The 18,276-nt window shown below is 39.8% G+C and overlaps 1 protein-coding gene across 4 annotated transcripts in view; it reads left to right on the top strand.

The window, feature by feature from the left end:
* The window catches only part of LOC110390764 (N-acetylated-alpha-linked acidic dipeptidase 2-like), a 45,295-nt gene that overhangs the window by 2,967 nt on the left and 24,052 nt on the right, over nucleotides 1–18,276 (top strand). The window contains exons 2-12 of one of the 4 annotated variants that reach the window (XM_021382261.1): nucleotides 2,310–2,479; nucleotides 4,112–4,223; nucleotides 6,643–6,829; nucleotides 8,235–8,336; nucleotides 9,092–9,217; nucleotides 10,849–11,035; nucleotides 12,375–12,468; nucleotides 12,748–12,843; nucleotides 14,913–14,998; nucleotides 16,511–16,630; nucleotides 17,067–17,149. In XM_021382261.1, coding sequence (XP_021237936.1) covers nucleotides 2,410–2,479; nucleotides 4,112–4,223; nucleotides 6,643–6,829; nucleotides 8,235–8,336; nucleotides 9,092–9,217; nucleotides 10,849–11,035; nucleotides 12,375–12,468; nucleotides 12,748–12,843; nucleotides 14,913–14,998; nucleotides 16,511–16,630; nucleotides 17,067–17,149 — 1,263 coding nt within the window. In that variant the 5' untranslated portion in view covers nucleotides 2,310–2,409. The other 3 variants (XM_021382267.1, XM_021382254.1, XM_021382272.1) reach the window with 3 other exon arrangements.

Genomic DNA, 18,276 nt, shown 5'->3' with positions numbered 1-18,276 from the left:
TGTGGTAAAGCAGAGTAGCCAACTGTAACAGCTGCAGTCAGAGTGTCTGTAATTCTTTCACGTGAATCACAGCGTGTCCTGAGGGAGGGGATTGCAATGCACAGAGGAATATCATTCAGTCAGAGGATCATAGGGTAATTCAGGCTGGAAGATAAATCAGAGTTCTGCAACCTGAAGTGCTATCCTAAGCAGAGTCTGCTCTGAGGGCAGATCAGGTTCCACAGGGCTTCGCTTAGTCTGGTCTTGAAGAACTCCAAGGATGGAGGCTGCATAACCAGTCTGTGCATCGTGTACCAGTGCTTCATTCTCTCATGAAGGAAAAGCTTTTTATTCAGTTGATGCCTACTGTTTCTCATGCTCTTTCTTGAGAGACTTTTTGTAGACACCACTAGGTATCTTTTGATTTATGCTTAATATGCAGTCCTTAACTCACTCTACCTCACAGGGTACATTCCCCCTGTAGAAGAAAGGGTCAAAGTCTGCAAGCTGAACATAGCTGCCAGTAATGTGAGCTTTATTTTATCTGGAATCTGATAAGGGACTTCTGAAGTTCAAGATAGCAGTCTCCAACTCAAGGCATCAAAATCTGCTGCCCTTTCAATCTAGCAGTCAGACAGATTGCAGAGGCCATGAGAGAGCTCTGGGGAGACTGTGAAACTGGCAGAGTCAGAAGGGAACTGCTGACTTGAAATTGCAGTTGAGCATTCCTTGACTGCTAAGTAAGATGCTCAGTGACATCTATGCATTTCTGTTTGGAGCAGCTTCTTCTACCTCCTCGCAGATGTGATTTTCCATTCCAGGCATGCTGCACTTCAGCTCTCACCATGTCAGGCTCATTTTTTCTCTGGCTTCAGTTATTCTTAGATGTTTTAGCATAGTTAAGACCTGCCCGTACAACTCTGGCTTTGTGATTTAGTAATATCTCTTGTGGGTTGCGCAGGGCAAAACGGGAAGCAGCAAACATGCTGGACACACACTACATTTCTTGTGCTGCATACTTTAGAATTGGTGGTATAAGCAAGGAAGAGAAAGTAAGGAATTGAAGAAACAGAAGATGATGGGGATGGGGGGGATAGGAAAATAAGCAGCAAAAAATACTGAAGAGAACCCCCTCTTCCAGCTTAGGCACTGAGGAATATGGAAATGGGTATAAGAGGCATCATTCCCTTTCTCTTCTCTTGGAAAACAGTCCTAGCTGCTCTCTCCTCTCCTGCTGTGTAAGAATCATCTGTGTTGCTGCACCCCATTCCTCCTTCCAAAAGAGAAGACAGCAGCAACTATAAATTCTGTTATCAAGCCCAAACTCCTGTTTCTCTTAGATGAATTTATTTAGCCTTTAAATGTTGTTTCTCTCATCTTCCTAATAAGTGTGCAGATGAGATAGCTCATGTACACTCTTGCAACATAGCAGCAAATGATTTCAATTCTGTATATAATAGATATGATCCAGGAGAGTCAGCAAAAAATGTTGGATAGTAATGCCACTCCTTGAACTGGCCTCTGCAGCATACCAAGATTATTTGAGGCATAGATTCATAACTATGTTATGCTTGCATTTAAATGAAACATAATGTACTCTGCCTGTGGCCAAACCATGGAGTCTAAGAACATGCCACAGGTGACAACTAATAGTATTAGAACTCTGTCTTAAGCAGTAGAAGCCACTTGGTTGCTGCTGTATTAAACATGAGATGCCTGGTTCAATCTCTGTGTTGCTGATACTGCTCTCACTTTAAAAAGGTGAAGATATAGAAATGCACCTCATACTGTCTCACTGTTACTATTCTTACCTTCTTCCTCCACTGATGTTACCATCATGTGAGGTCTAATTTAGGCATTGATCTCCAAAAGCCCTTGTCACTTCACTGTCTATTATGTGCCAATCCTACACCTGTGGTGCTATATAAATGCTAATAATACATCAATATGCTCATTTGTTATATTTTCTGTAGGTGGAATTCCATCTGGTTTGTGTATGTCAAGTGAGATGGTGTGAAAAGGCCTTGATGTTCAGGATTTGTGATGATTTATGAGCAGTTGGAAAATAAGAGAGAAAAAAATCAGAAAATTGGACTTGCTTATTGTTCTTGCTTATCATTTGAACAAAGACATCCAGCCATGTGGCCATGTGCCCAAGTTCATGGCTTTGACTGGAATAGAATCCTTAAGCCTTGTAACTCTTATCTCTGGCCTTCCCGAAAGGCCCTTCCTGCAGTGACTGGGACTCTAAGCAGCCTTTCCAGCTACTTCTGAATATTTTCCTCTCAGTATAGTCTGAGACACTTGAAACACTGCCATTTCTTTCACAGGATCTATCTCCTTTGGACTTTGGGGAGCGAGCAGTAAGAACAACGTGTGTGTCTGTGTTCCCAGAAAAGCTTTCCTGCCTTCATCCTGAGGAGCGGTCTCATGGGCAGGCCCTCAGTTCCAGAAAGATCCGCCTTGGCTTCAGTGGCGGGGAGAGGGATGCAGAGCCAGGGTAAGTTTCCACAAAAAGCCTTGGCTTTTCCCTGGGCTGAGGCTGCATCTTTTCCCATGAAATACTGATGGATTTGGTGGAATTAGACTGGCAAAACTAGATCCTAAGAACCTTGCAATCCAAAATGTAAAAAGCTGGAGGATGTAGGAAAGCCTTTGGCAACATTTCAAAGCCGGAAAGTGACATCTGGAAGTGTCCCCATTGGCTAATCTAAATCGTAGCCTGAGCTACTCGTAAGTATTTATCTCTTGCCAATGTAACCACAGATTACAAAGAGGAGCAATTCAGTGCTTCCTCGGTAAAGAGAAAGCAGTTTTCCCTTCCTCTGTTTCATCTTGTGGTCACTTCCACTGATTGTAGTTAAGCTTGAAACAGGAACTTTCAAAAGAAGAAGGTCCTGATAATTAGTAGAAAATAGTTCTTAAAATAATACTTAAGCACTTCTTGCTGCACAGCCTTTGTTCTGATATGCAGGCTGTCTCGTGGGGTGCTTTACTGCACTCAGAAAATCCTCAGGATGCGAGTTGAGAGTCACAGAAGCTTGGGGCAGCCCTGGTGCTGAAGGGGGGAGGAGGAGGAGGAGAAAAAGAAGGAGGAGGACAGCAGTGTGCCTGCCCTCTTCGTCTCCCACAGAGCTGCCCGTATGGCCAGGAGCAGGGCCACCCTCTGCACATGGCTGGGCTGTCCTGTGCTGCTGGGCTGCTTCGTGCTGGGTTTTCTCACAGGTGAGTACAGAGCCCTGGGACAGCCTGCAGCCCTTGCCCTCCACAGATGCTTCTGTGCCACCCGTGTCGTGATTAACTTCCCATCAGAGAGCTTGGGCTGCTGCATAGGGACTTCAGAGAACACTCACTTGCACCAAGAGCGCTGATCATCTCTGGTTTGGGTCTTTGGGGTGGGAGAGGAATACAGCAGTCACGCTTCAGCAAAAGAGGAGCCACAGTGAACTGACAGCTTCCCGTAACAGGCAGTCCAGAGAGGAGAGGTTAACAGAAGAGTTTGAGATTTACGTGAGTGCAAAACTTCCAGGACTTTTCTTTAATTTTCATTTTGTGATTTTTACTGAAGGTCTACTGAATGCTCCTATTCTGTTGAAGGAATGCAGACAAGGAGTTCTGACTAACAGCCAAGAGCAGTTGCTGAATTTTCCATCATGTACAATGCACTCCACTAGAACTTCAGATTCTTTTCTGCAGTCACTTGCAGATTTTGTCTAAAATTGCATGTCTGCTTCTGTCCTTTTTAAACTTGCGTTGCAGCAAAAGCATAAGGCTAAAGCATGAAAGAAGGCTATGACATATAAAAAACATTACTTTTATTTAGGAGATCCCTGAACAGCAAATTTCTGGTGGTTGTGCTATTCTGAACATTACCTTTTGTCTATGGTGCTATTTAACGATGTCACTTATTTGCAATTCAGTCAGTGAAATATTTTTTGCTTCTCGATTTCACTCCTCTACTTGAGTCAGCAGAAACTGGCAGAGGGCACTCTAAGCCCCAATCCACTTTGATGAGACTGCTCAGCTCTTTATGTTCCACGTGGGCTCAAATATGTGAGAACTGGGGCCCTTGTTAAGTAGGATCTTTTCAACAATGATATTTTCACAAATAACTTTCTAAAATGTGTTTCAGGATGGTTTACAAAGCCGACCGAAAAAAACCCCAACTCTTCAGATGTCTATCAAAACGTGAGACAGAAACTTGTGGATGAAATGAAAGCCGAAAGCATCAAGCGATTCCTTCGGTAAGCCCTGCTCATCTTGCTTTGTGAATAATTTCATCAGCCACAATAGCCAGGAAGTGATAACAGCAGCTCCAAGAGACAGTCCCTGAAAGCAGAGCTGTTAAGATGCATTGAAAATGCCTGGTTTGTGCAGGCTGTCTGGGGATTGGGGAAGGGAGAGACTCATAGCCCTTCTGCTTCTTTCCTCCCCATTTTTGAAGCTGCATCTTGAGCACGGTTGTATTTCCCTCAAGTTGTATTGCTTCCAGTGCTCATCATAAGTGCTATGAAGATTTTCTATAGTCTTCATGTAAAGTAGTATAACTGCTTTTTTCTTCATGACTCTCTAAAGCTCTAGCATCAGGGAAGAGAAGAATTTTGTTCTTTGTTCTTGGACAGAGATTATTTTACTTTATTTGGTAAAGACTGATCGCTATTAATTACTTTTGATTCATAATCTGTCCAATGTCTCTTTAAATGTTCAGTATAAACAACTAACCCAGTTAATCCAAGTAGAAAATCCATACATTCAGAATGTTACAAAGCTTGCATGCCGCTGAGTTACATATATAGTTACAACTTAGAACAAAAGATGATGAAGAGAGGAGGTTCAGGTTTGATATTAGGAAAAATTTTTCCTCAGAAAGAGTGGTGAGGCATTGGCACAGGCTGCCCAGGGAGGTGGTGGAGTCTTTGATTCAATGAACTGATAACTACTTCAGTTTGGAAAGACTGTAAAATGTCTTGTTAGCTGAGTGCTTGAGACTCTATCATACCTTCTTGTCTTTCTCAGGAGGTAAAGGTCCCTGTCTGAGCACAGTGCATGCTTGGTTAAGTCTTGCATGTTGCAAATTATTATTAAATATACTTATTTTCATCGTAGTGCATCAATGCACTCTTTCAAAACATCTAAAAATGCTAAGGAAATAGAAATAACCTCTTGCATTTCTATGTATTTCACTGGAAATTAAAAATAAAATTAAAAAAAAAAATTCCCGTGCATGTTTATATCTGCTACAGAGGAAGAAATAAATTCACACAAAAAGTCAACAAGTAGAACCTCAGGTTAGTAATGTGTTGGTGTTCAGCATGTAAATCTGCACCTGCATTATAAGCATCAAAAGATTATTGACACATTTGATTTCTGTACATTTATTCTAAAACCAAGAGGTTTAATTCTAATATCAATAAGCTTTTTAAGCCCGTAGGCCTTATTTATTTTGTATTTGTTGCTCTCCATAGATAGGAGAGTTCCTGAAGTTTATATCCCAGTGATAGTCTAGGCAACATGCAGACTAATGACAGCATGAAATAACTCTGCAATTATGTTGAAGTTTCTTGGCCATAGGGTATGGATGGTATCTGGTTTGTCTGCTTTCTTTGGTGATGGGCCAAATGCTTCATAGTTTGAGGAAATAATTTCCTCAAACCAAATAAAAGACAGGAACTGCAGAAAAAATTAACCCACTTTCCAAAAAGTTTGTTAGAAGCATAAAAGACTGCGAATGAGAGAATTTTGGCCCATGTTCTTAGTTTTTCAGGCTAGTAAATCAAGTGGCAAAACCAAACTGTGGCACTGAAAAATGCAGGCACCTTGTCTTTAGTACTGAATCATAGCTCTAGAAAGTATGAAACTGGAAGTGAAACACTGAAAAAAAAGTGATGCGTTGTTCAGTATATTTTTCCTGCTGTCATACAGAGTATTTAAACTACAGTACTTAAGGAATTGAAAGTACTTAAAATCTTCAATTAATTTAAGTTTGAGAAGATGATAGTTTTGGTAAATTTTTTTTCCAGATTTCTGTTTCAAGGATATGAAGATAGGAACAGTCAGCATTTACTTACTGTTTGTTTAAACGATCATCCCGATCAGCATGATTGCATTCTGTAAGGAAATGACTAACTGGTTATGTGGCTGATGGAGATGTTGCAGTGGATGTGACATCTTTGACTTTAAGAAAGCACTGGGCATCTTTTCCTGCAGTGTTCTCATGTGAAAGCTGAGGAGGAGCATACTGCAGAACAAGCTGTTGGGTGGGTGGAAAATTGTCTGAACTGACATGCTCAAGTGGTACTTATCAAAGGTATTTGGTACCATTTATAAATGGTGATTAATTGTATCTGACATCCATGGGTTAGCCATTAACATGTGGCTTGTTGGAAATCCATAGTGCTTGGCACCCCACTGGTGAATCTGTCTGCATTCCTCATAACTGATTTATCTTAAGGTCTCAGGAAAGATCCTGCATTCTGACTCCACGTTGTGCTTATCCTGATGCAGACTCTGATAAGCCATCACGCTATTCAGCCTACATTTTTACCATGAGAACTTGCTTTCTGTGCATGTGGATTGAAGATGAGATTTAGACACACTGGTCTGAGTTGGCTGTTGTGTTCTCCTGCTGTTAGTGTTCACTAGTGACTTTTTGTTTTATTCTAGCTCCTTTACCAAGTTGCCTCATCTTGCAGGAACTGAGCAGAATTTTGTTCTTGCCAAACAAATTCAAGGCCAGTGGAAGGAATTTGGATTGGATTCAGCAGAACTTGTTCATTATGATGTGCTACTTTCCTACCCTAATGAAACGCAGCCAAACTACATCTCAGTAATTGATGATCAAGGGAATGAGGTGATATTTTTAACGATTAAGCTATATTTATGTAAGATCTCTTTAAAGAAACAGTGTCTTCCTCTGTCTTCCCTCTCCGTCATCCCAGTATTGGGCTTGATAATCTGATACAAAATCGAGTGGAAAGAGAACTCAAATGTAGAAGTGATTTTCCAAACTGTGCAGCAGATCAGAGCAGAGTGGCTTAAATGCCAGTGCCTCATACAGAGAAGAGAAAGGATGCGAGGATAGGCAGGGACTCAACACGTGTAAGCTGTAATGTGTAAGAATGACCATGCTGGTTCATATTAGGGATGCATCTAGACCAATATCCTCCTTCTGCAAACAACTTTATGTGGACACTCCAGCAAGTTTTGGAAAAAGAAACGTGTCCAGCGTGCATAATTCTTCCAGTGTCCAGGTGTTTTCAGCTCGATGCAATCACATTCAGAGAACATCTTTAAGCATCTTCATTAGACCTCTCTTCCAAGTATTTAACTGGTTAGTAACCTCATTAGCTGTCTGTTTCAAGTGACTATTCAGAGTCTGCTTGAATGTCTGTACAACTGTTGTTTCCACACATTGCTGAGGTATGCCACACAGGTGCTGCCCACTGTATGAAGTACTGCCTCTTTTCAGTTGCTCTGAATGTGATCTTACTGGCTTCCTGGGGTGTTGGAATAACAAATAACTCATATGTAGTCACCTTCTCCATTTTTTACACCCAGGAAAATTAATAAGTAGAAGTAAAATCTGCCAAGGAGTGTAAGTGAAGAGGAAAGATGGAGCTGCTAGGGAAGCATGATAGCACATGGGCAGGAATGGAGACCCTTGGTAGGAACTGAGGAATATGTGCTCAGGAAAGAATGAGCTTAGAGGTAAAAGAATGGAGAGAGCCTTCCAGAAACTCCTTAACACAGTCTCTGAGAGAGACTCTCACAAGGTGACAAAGAGTAGAAGTAAACCTTGAGACAACGTGAGTGTCACAGATAGTGCTGAAAGGCCACGCGTTTAATGGTGAAAGGCCGCGTGTTTAATGGTGAAAGGCTGCGTGTTTAACTGGAGCATAACTGCTTCAGAAAGGTGAAGACGTGAGTAAAACATGGGTGGGAGTTATCACAAGAAATGCCTGTGGTGGCGTGGATGAACTAAATGCCTTTGTATTGTCACCACCTCTTAGCATTTTTCAGCTCCTTCTTTCCTTAAGAGACTGATGAGCATCTTCTGACAAGTAATCTGTATTCATAGCAGTGTTATGTTATAAAAATTCAGCTATGTATCCACAGCTGATTTTTCTTTGAAGTTACGCATGATGGTTAGCGTTTTAGTTTTTTGCTGACGGTTTATGGAAACTAGCATATCATTTGCATTAACTGGACTTATACCTTGAGGTACATTGTTTGACCAAAGACTTATTTATTGATAGGTTTTCGATACATCATCATTCGAACCTCCTCCTCAGGGATATGAAAATGTTACTGATATATTGCCGCCATATAATGCTTTTTCAGCACAGGGAACACCAGAGGTAAGAAAGAAAAGTAAGAGAATTGTTATCTGAATTCATGTTTTGAGAAACGCTTGGTAGAATAGATTGCTTCAACATTTCAAAATATTTCTTGTAGAAATTTTAATTAACCATTACTACAAGGGAAGAAAGAGACAGCTAGGCCACATATTGTGTGAAGGTTAGAAGTCTATTAAAGAGAAACCTTTCTGAAAGTGCTAGAAATCTGGTTCACGAAACAAATGAAGAGCTTTTATTTTTATGGAAAATGTTGGATACATCTCAGATTGCTTCACATTACTCAGTCACGTGGAAAGGATTTCCATGAGTCTTAAATGGAGATAACTATATAAATCAGTTTGAAAGACATTTTGGATTGAGACTCAGACTAATAATGCTTCATGACTGGGTCAGTCAGGGACAGCACTGTTTTATATATGTGTGAATAAAATTATGTATTAGCAAGTGTCTGTGTGTACAAGGAATAGCATCTATTCATGGCCACAGAACTTTGTCAGTTTAGCAGACTGTTGTTTTCGTTTGCAACCTTGGTTTGTATGGCTGCAGGGCTGCTGTTAAGTGCAGGGTAGTATAGGAAGGTCAGCTGTCTGAGACAAGGGTTCCTGTAGATACTATGGAAATATTTAGCTATTACTTCTATGGGGACTGGAACTCATTTATAGAAATGAAAAAATATATCAAGTGAAGAAATCTGAAGAGATATTTTGTTTGTTCAGTGACCAGTTGCCAACAAACTGATTTTCTTTACCGTGCAGGCAGATCTGGTATACGTGAATTATGGCCGCACTGAAGATTTTTTTAAGCTGGAGCGTGAAATGGGAATTAACTGTACAGGAAAGATTGTCATAGCCAGATATGGGAAGATCTTCAGAGGAAACAAAGTAAGTGCTGTGTTTTATTTTTATTTTTGTAGGTAGCTGTGTCTAATGCTGCTCATGGTAAAGCCAGCAGGAGTTAATGACAGATGTAAGTTGCAATGTATGAGCAGAATCATAGAATCATAGAATGGTTTGGGTTGGAAGGGACCCCAGAGATCATCAAGTTCCAACCTCACCAGCCACAGGCAGGGTTGCCAGCCTCTAGATCAAGATCTAGATCAGGTTACCAAGGTCCCCATCCAACCTGGCCTTGAACACCTCTAGGGATGGGGTATCCACAACCTCTCTGGGCAGCCTGTGCCAGCACCTCACTGGCATCTCAGTGAAAAACTTCCCCCCAGACATCTAATCTGAATCTTCCCTCCTTTACCTTAAAACCATTCCCTCCTGTGCTATCCCTACCTACCCATGTAAAAAATTTATTTCCCTTCTGTTTATGATCTCCCTTTCAATACTGGAAGATTGTAATGAGGTCTCCCAAAAGCCTTCTCTTCTCTGGACTGAACAAGCCCTACTCCTTCAGCCTGTCTTCAAAGGAGAGGTGCTCCTGCCCTATGATTGTTTTCGTGGCCCTCCTCTGAACCCCCTCCAAAAGCTCCACATCTTTCCTCTGTTGGAGGCCTCAGACATGGATGCAGTACTCCAGGTGGGGCCTGACAAGAGCACAGTAGAGGGGAACAATCACCTCCCTTGCACTGCTGGCCACCTGTCTTCTGATGCAGACGAGGATACTGTTGCCCTTCCAGGCTGTAAGAGCACACTGCTGGCTTGTGTTAAGTTTTCCATCTACCAGGACTCCTAAGTCCTTATCAGTAAGGCTATTCTCAAGTTCTTCTCCCAGTCTGTATACATACCTGGGATTACCCTGACCCAAGTGCTAAATCCTGCAATTTGCTTTGTTGAACCTCATTAGGTTCACATGGGCCCACCTTTTGAGTTTATCAAGGTCCCTCTGGATGGCATCCCTTCCTTCTGCTGCATCAACTGCATTGCTCAGCTTGGTATCATCAGCAAATTTGCTGAGGGTGCACTCAATCCAGTCATGTACGTCACCAATAAAGGTGTTGAAGAATAAAGAGTCTTGGTAATGCATCCAGCGTATCTGCCTTCTTTACAACAACTTGTAAAACAAGAAAAATAGATAAGTATACTAATCTCCTGAGAGTGATATGACTACAAACTCTTCAGGCAGTTCTTGCAAGAGATTAGTTTGGGGAGCAGAGTAGTTTGTAGAGCCAAGGTATTTACTAATTCTCATCAAGGGAGCTGCAGTATTTTGGAGGACTCAACAAGGATTCTGATGCACAGACATTGAGTAACTACTCCTCTGGCTTTGGACATCAACTCCAATAAAATTGAGGATAGTGGGAAATGGAGAATACTGGTTAGTTCTTTTCCCTCAGTGTTATGCCTAGTGCTTTATCTCATAGCTTTGAGATACGATTTAAAGGTGTGACACAAATAATGAACTTACTGTCTTTTGCTGTGGTTTGTTCTGCTGAGTCTGTGATCATTTTCACTTTTCCACATAAATATCTTCTAAAACTATGTCCCCATGGAAGTAAATCACAGCATTCAAAGTTATTGTTGCTCTTAAGAAACCATAAATTTCTTAATGCCAAATCATTTTACAGGTTAAAAACGCCATTTTAGCAGGAGCCCAAGGGATCATACTTTATTCAGACCCTGCTGACTACTGTGCTCCAGGAGTAGATCCTTACCCAGATGGCTGGAACCTGCCAGGCAGAGGAGTCCAGCGTGGGAATGTGCTCAACCTGAATGGAGCTGGGGACCCTCTAACACCTGGTTATCCTGCAAAAGGTGAGTGGCAGATTTGTTCCCTGGACCATCAAGTACTTTCTAAAATGATACTGAAAGTTACTGTAGCTCTAGAAATTCATCTGGTTTTGGTACAGATGCGAAGAGAAAAGCTACTTAGAATGACTTTAGTAGTTGCTCATTTTCTTGGTGTCCATTAGATTCTGCCTGTATGTCATTTCGACTGGTTGCTTTTGAGTTAGGTGGGGAAAGTAAGTTTTTCAGAAAATCTCTTTGCATTATCTCAGCCTTATAACTTTCAGATGAATTATTTCAGGTTTACAGACTGCAAAGCAGTAGAAAATGAGTGACAATTTACAGCTGTTTTTAAATCTCTGCGTTTTGCAAGAGGACAAGTTTAAACTACATTACAGTCTATCATCAAAGAGGAGTAATAGCTTTGCTTGGAGGTATATTTTCTTCCTCATCCTAAATTCCAAGTAGAAAAACAGTTTAAAATTCTCTATACAGGGTGTAAATTTCTGTAATAAAAATAACAGTAGCCTAGAGCCTTTTGAAGCTTGGCACCATATGCATGCCTTGTCCTTATAGGCATCTTGAATTAAGGTGCCTACCAGTCCAGCCTGCCAATGGGATGGCTACTCAAGGGTGCTTCTGGAAAGCTCACTGGTCTGTGTGGTCACTACTGGGGGCATAACACATCACCATATAGAAAAAAACCAAACCTAACAGGGCAGACTGTGTGCACCTGGCTCACCAGATTCAAAGAGACAGTAACTGTCTGCAATTTAGGTAATTGCATCCAGGGATGTCTTTTGAAGCCTGCAGAAGGCAAACACCAGATTGGTTATCCCACACTCAGCTTTGCAGAGGCACAGTAATGTAGGTAGACAGCAAATCTAGCCTTCAGTCAAATGTGCATTCAGACTAGGGATACATCTAGACCAATAATCTCTTTCTACAAACAACTTTATTCAAACAAGTGGATGCCCAGGCCAGTTTAGAAACAAAGAAATGTGGCTGATATGCATAATTCTTCCAGTGTCTAGATGTTTTCATCTCAAATGTTCTCTGAATGGGATGCAATCAGTCTCTTTAAGAATCCTCATTAGACCTCTTGTGGCGACTTAGACAGCTGTGCAGATGCACAATTGGATTTGTGACTCTTTTATTACATTTTGGTTTCCTAGAAGCAATATCTAAGAAATGATGTAAGAAATGATTAAGGAATTGATGTATGCTTGTGACTGCTGTGTGGCTGATAAAAATAATAATAAATAAAATAAAAATAAATAAATAATGAACTAAATCCCAATTTAGTTTGGTGGAAGCTGATAAGAATGCTATAAAATGGATATTTTGTTCTGGTTTTTTTTTTTAGAGTACACTTTCCGATATAAAGTTAATGAAGGTGTAGGGATTCCAAAAATCCCAGTTCATCCCATTGGATATCATGATGCAAAAGTGTTATTACAGTGAGTATATGTCAGTCCTCTTCACCAGAATTTAGTATTCACAAATGTACAGTGAGATTTTTTATTCTAAGATGGTAACATCTGTAGAGTTACTTGTATTTATTGCTATTTTGTAGTAGCATGTGCTTCAGAAATTTGAAAGATTCAGAGCAATCTATTTCTTGCATGATGCTTTTAAGAATTTTGTGAACCCACTTTGGTTTAGGTGCAGCACTATTAAAGGAATTTCTGGTTTTAGTACACAGCTCAACTATGTTTTTCTTGGTTTTCACTTAACAGTGCAATGGGAGGACCTGCAGCTCCAGACAGCAGCTGGAAAGGTGGTCTCAATGTGTCTTATAACGTAGGGCCAGGATTTGCAGACAACTCAACAAGGTCTGTTTTAACACTTACCTGTTTATAAAAACTGCAAAAATGTCCGCAAGAAAAAGACTGTGAAGCAGTACATCTAGAGATGTTCTAATGGAATCGTACGATCCTAGAATGGTTTTGGTTGAAAGGGACCTTAAAGTTAAATCTAGTTCCAACCATTCTGCCCTGGAAAAATTAACTTCATTTTTAGTAGACAACACTCAGTGATAACTATTAGAATTTGAAGGTAAATGGTCAAAACTACAGTTTTGCTTGGTGTTCTCCAATGTAAATGGATAGACAGATGCAAAGAGTGTATCTCCAGCCCATCCATCTATTACTTTTTCTTTCATGTTTCTAATGACCAATTTGTAGAGGTCCAAAAGGGAAGCACTGCCAATTCAGTAGTTCTCTTCTAGTTAGCTTTCCATTGTCCACTGGAAGCCTCCCAGTGTTTCCTTGAACTTAGAGCTGTGGAATGTGGAAATGGTTTGTGAGTCTATCAACTGTTTCCCAAAGCTGGTGGATCCCGTGGTTATAAGAACCTGAAGCACATATGTCTTGCTAATTTGTTTAGGTTGAATCAGACTTGGAATTGTTGGTTTAGCAATAGTATTTTGCTCTTTACATTTTTTCATTTCTAATGGAGAAATAAAACCAGTCAGCTTTCCAGCACTACGAATCACTTTCAAGCACACCGAGCCCTGTAACAGCTGTGGTTGGATGTCAGTGATTTGACTGGCTATCAGGGACTGTCATAGCATTCCTGATATCTGATATAACTTACAAGCTGCATTAAAAAAGCTAAAGATCATTTTCATATAGGAATACTTCACATAAATATAGTTCCAGCTTACATGAAATTTTATTCTATGAGGACTGGTCGGTAGCAATGAACAGTGTGTAAAAATGATGTATCATTATCACTGTTCCAATTCCTGCAGAACAAGATACTATTTTGACTCTATATAATTTTGTACAGGCTTCATTCACAGAACTTTATTCTGTTCTGGTCTGTTTTAATACCATCTGAAAATGAATAAAGTTGGAAAATAATAAGGAAGCGTAATCAAGGTGCTGTTCTGAACGTCTTCAAGAGTAAGAAAATCAACTGTTAGGAAAGAACTAACATGATTCATCGTGAAGATGTATACAAAAGAAATATTTTTGAATGCACTTTTTAACATCTTCCCACTAGATATGGGCACAGTTTTTGTAGATAGAGACTAATCCTGCATATACTTTTCTATCAGAGTAGTTCTATATCAAAACAAGACTTTTGACTCTAGGTAGACAGACACTTGCACATGGGAAATGTGCAAGTATATGCATGTTCAAGTCACGGGTGTCAGTTATTTGCTGGGCAAAGATCCAGTAGCTGTCTTGAGAAGTGGGTCTGGATTTTGACAGCTATGCAGATTTGCTGCTGAAAAGATAGCTTCAAATGCAAAGCTCTTGGGGTTTTGCCAGACCCAAACTTAGTGTTGTTTCATTCTTTGTTTCTTCTACAGGTTAGAAGGGGCTGAATACTACATTATTTTTAGTTCCTCTAATACCTGAATTTCCTTTCATTTTATAAAATTTCATAAGAGGTTTTTTTTTAATATTTTTTTTTTGTTTGACAAACCTTGATCACTTTGATCTGCTGTCCTAAACAGAGATTTCAAAGTAGTTGTGCATAACTGTTTATAATGATGATCTCTCCAACTTCTACCGCAATTCACATAGTTTTGCTACAAAGTCACAGTCTATTCTTTATAAAAATATTTACATCTGCAGTTAACATTTTGGTCAAAATTCAGATATATTTTTAGTTGCTGCGTAGACTTTTCAGTTTCCTCCTCTAATATACGTTTGACCAATTGTCACCCCAAAATAACAATTTGATATATTCTGTAAATGTTTGAAACTTTAGAGACTAACCTGTATAGGCCTCTTTCTGTCAACAGTTTAACCTGAAATAAGAAATGGGACACTGACACAGCGTGATGGATTAGATAAGTGCTGAATACACAAAGCAAAACAGAAACAAACTTTCTTTCTTACAAGCTTCTCAGTCAGAGATGGTTACGCCACACTGCTTTTCATTTCAGGAAAGTCAGAATGCACGTTCATACAAACAATAAAGTAGCACGAATTTACAACGTCATTGGTGTCATCAGAGGAGCTGTGGAACCAGGTGAGCATAAGGTGCCTGAGGATTTTAATTCCTTCTTTATTTGGTGTTTGGTGAAATTGTCCTCAGGTTGCAAGAAAGATAAGATTCTAAGATAGCCAGATAATAATGGAATCTGAGAAATCCTTAATAGCTTGTCCCATCCCTCCATTACACTGTTTTTAATAGGCATTCTCTAGAATATACTTTAATTACCATGCTACAATTATAATCCCGGTCCTTTTACCATGGGATTCCTCTTATATAATTAATATGTTTTGCCTTGCAAATCTTGACACACTGAGAAGTACAGAAAACTGGTGATGATTTGGGATCTTAACATCCTATTGTTGGTACTCAGTAACAGGACATGCATAACAGAATGTTAATTGAAAAAGTGTGTTTTAAATATTTCCTATCTTCATTTATACACTTCATTAGAGTAAGTGAATGATTGCAGATTAGCTTAAAAATAAATCTCTACTGCTGATATTAAACTTAAAATTTTATTTTACAGAAATGGGGATGCAATCATAGAATCATAGAATAGCTTGTGTTGGAAGGGATGATAAAACCCATCCAATTCCAACCCCCTGCCATGGGCTGGTTTCCCATCACCAGCTCAGGCTGCCCAGGGCCCCATCCAGCCTGGCCTTGAACACCTCCAGAGATGGGGCACCACAGCTTCTCTGTGCCTGTGCCAGGGCCTCACCACCCTCACAGTAAAAATGTTCTTCCTTATATCTAATCTAAGTCTCCCCACTTTTAGTTGAAAACCTTAACCTGTTGTCCTATCACTGCATGCTCTTGTAAAAAGTCTTTCTTCATCTTTCATGTAAGTCCCCTTTAAGTACTGAAAGGCTGCAGTAAGTTCTCCTTGGAGCCTTCACTTCTCCAGGCTGAACAATCCCAGCTCCCTTAGTCTTTCTTCATAGGAGACATGTTCCATACTTCTGATCATCTTCATGGTCCTCTAGACCCACTCTAAGAGACCCATGTGTTGCTTGTATTGGAGACCCCAGACCCAGATGTAGTACTCCAGGTAGGATCTCACGAGGTCATAGTAGAGGGGGACAGTACCCTTCCTTGCCCTGCTGGCCGCTTCTCTTTTGATGCAGCACGGGATACCATTCACCTTCCGGGCTGTAAGAGCACACTGTTGGCTCATACCAAGCTTCTCCACCAGCATCCTCAACACTTGCTGCACTCAATCTACTTATCCCCCAGCATATATCTGTGTTTGGAATTGCTCCAAACCAGGTGCAAGACCTTGCACTTGGTCTTATTGAGCGTCATGAGTTTTGCATGGGTCCACCTCTCCAGCCTGTCCTGATCCTTCTGGATGGCATCCCTCCCCTCCAGTGTTTCAGACGCACCATGCAGCTTGGTGTCATGGACAAAGTTGGTGAGGGTGCACTAAATCCCACTGTCTATGTTACCGACAAATACATTGAATAATACTGGTGGAATCAATGGAAATGCAGATAACCTAAATGCTTTTTTAAGTCAGGATTGATATTGTGTGCTTGTTTGCAGATAGATACATTATTTTAGGAGGTCATAGAGACTCCTGGGTATTCGGTGGTATTGATCCAAGTACGGGTGCAGCTGTTCTTCAGGAGATTGTTCGAAGTTTTGGTAAAATGAAGATGGAAGGTAACTTACTTATTATGGATTTAAAGTAATGGATATAGAAAAGAACAGCTTTGAGGGACCGTGATGAATATTCCCAGTAGCAGTTGTTTTGATTTAAGCTTCACCTTAACGGAAAGTTGGTTGTATATTTCATTACAAAACATACAAATTCATTGAAGAGATGCATATGCAGCATTGCATCTTAGTTGGCTGAATTTATTCCCTCGTCTCTCTCATCAGTGTAATATTACCATTTTAGTGATATGGAATGAAAATTTTGCATTAAGAAGAAATGTCTTTGCAGTAGTATGTTTCTCTAAAGAACTTAGAATTTTCTTTTTTCTTACTGCTATATCAATTAAGTCTATCTTTTTTTAAATGATTCAGTTAACTGTGGTGATCTTTACTAGACTTTCTAAGATGAGCTGAATTTTCAACTTTAATTGTATGACTGCAGGTTGGAGACCTAAGCGAACAATCATTTTTGCTAGTTGGGATGCAGAAGAGTTTGGTTTGCTGGGTTCCACGGAATGGGCTGAGGTAAATAATGCATAGTGTGAAAAAAACATAACTTGGAAAGGGAAGTACAGAACCCAGTGGATGTCTATTCCTTGAATGTAATTAGTAACTTTGAAGTGAAATTGAAGTGCAACAGATTTCTCTTCAGGTGCTTCAAGCTTCCCATATATTTATACAAATTACCTATCTAACTTCTCACAGCAACATAAGTGCACTAACCCTTCTAATATTTAAATTTAAAATTTACCTGAATTTTTTTCTTCCTCACCTTTACACTATTGGGCATGTTCATTTCCTAATCCTACAAATGGATTAGTTCAGCCCTGCTATCTCTTACCAAAGTTGTGGTTGCTTTGCTGGTTAAATCCAAGTAAGAAACAGATCAAACAAAAAATTGATGAAACGCATTTAAGCTGAACCGTGCTGGTTTATTAGCACTGAATCGTTTAACAGATTTTTTTGCTGTTAAAATTTTATTTGCAAGGCTGTATTTATAGAACTTGGATTGTGCTTTCAAAATCTATCAAAGGAAATATTTAAATATCTTTCTGTAGTGTATTTATCAGCAGAACATAAAAGTTTGTAACAAAACCAGAAATGTGCTCCCAACACCAAAGAGCATCATCCTTCTGTTAACAAAGCTGCGATTTCTCTTTTCTTAGACTCTCACGAACCTTTTCTCCCATGAAAGAATGCTTTGCTTCCAGCTGCAATAGACACTCTGCACCTTGTTGTTGTTTTCTGGGATATTAGACGAAGAAAATATAAATTATCTTTAAAATTATTTATTGAGTGATTGGACGGAGTTAGTACTAAAACTTCACCTCTCCTGAATTCCACCAGTAACAAAAGTGTTATATTAATCTGTAACAAAAGTGTTATATTAATCTGTTATTTACAGTTTCTTTCTCTCTGCATCTGGGCACATTTAGATGCTATCAAGAGAAAAAAAGAACAGTTGTTTTAAGTATGAGGTATATGGAAGCATGATATTCAAACCATCTATTTCTCTTGAGCAAGTCATGAATAGATTAGTTCTTTCTATGCTTGTTCTCATATTATTACCGCTGTTCTGTAATGTTTTTTGCTTAATAATTTAATAGCTAGTAATCAATCATCCACTATTCCATGCCATTGCAGCTGTACTA

The sequence above is a fragment of the Numida meleagris genome, chromosome 1 (assembly GCF_002078875.1).
Source record: "Numida meleagris isolate 19003 breed g44 Domestic line chromosome 1, NumMel1.0, whole genome shotgun sequence".
Lineage (NCBI taxonomy): Eukaryota > Metazoa > Chordata > Aves > Galliformes > Numididae > Numida > Numida meleagris.
Note: the sequence above shows the minus strand (reverse complement) of the source record. Positions and strands in the feature narration are given on the sequence as shown.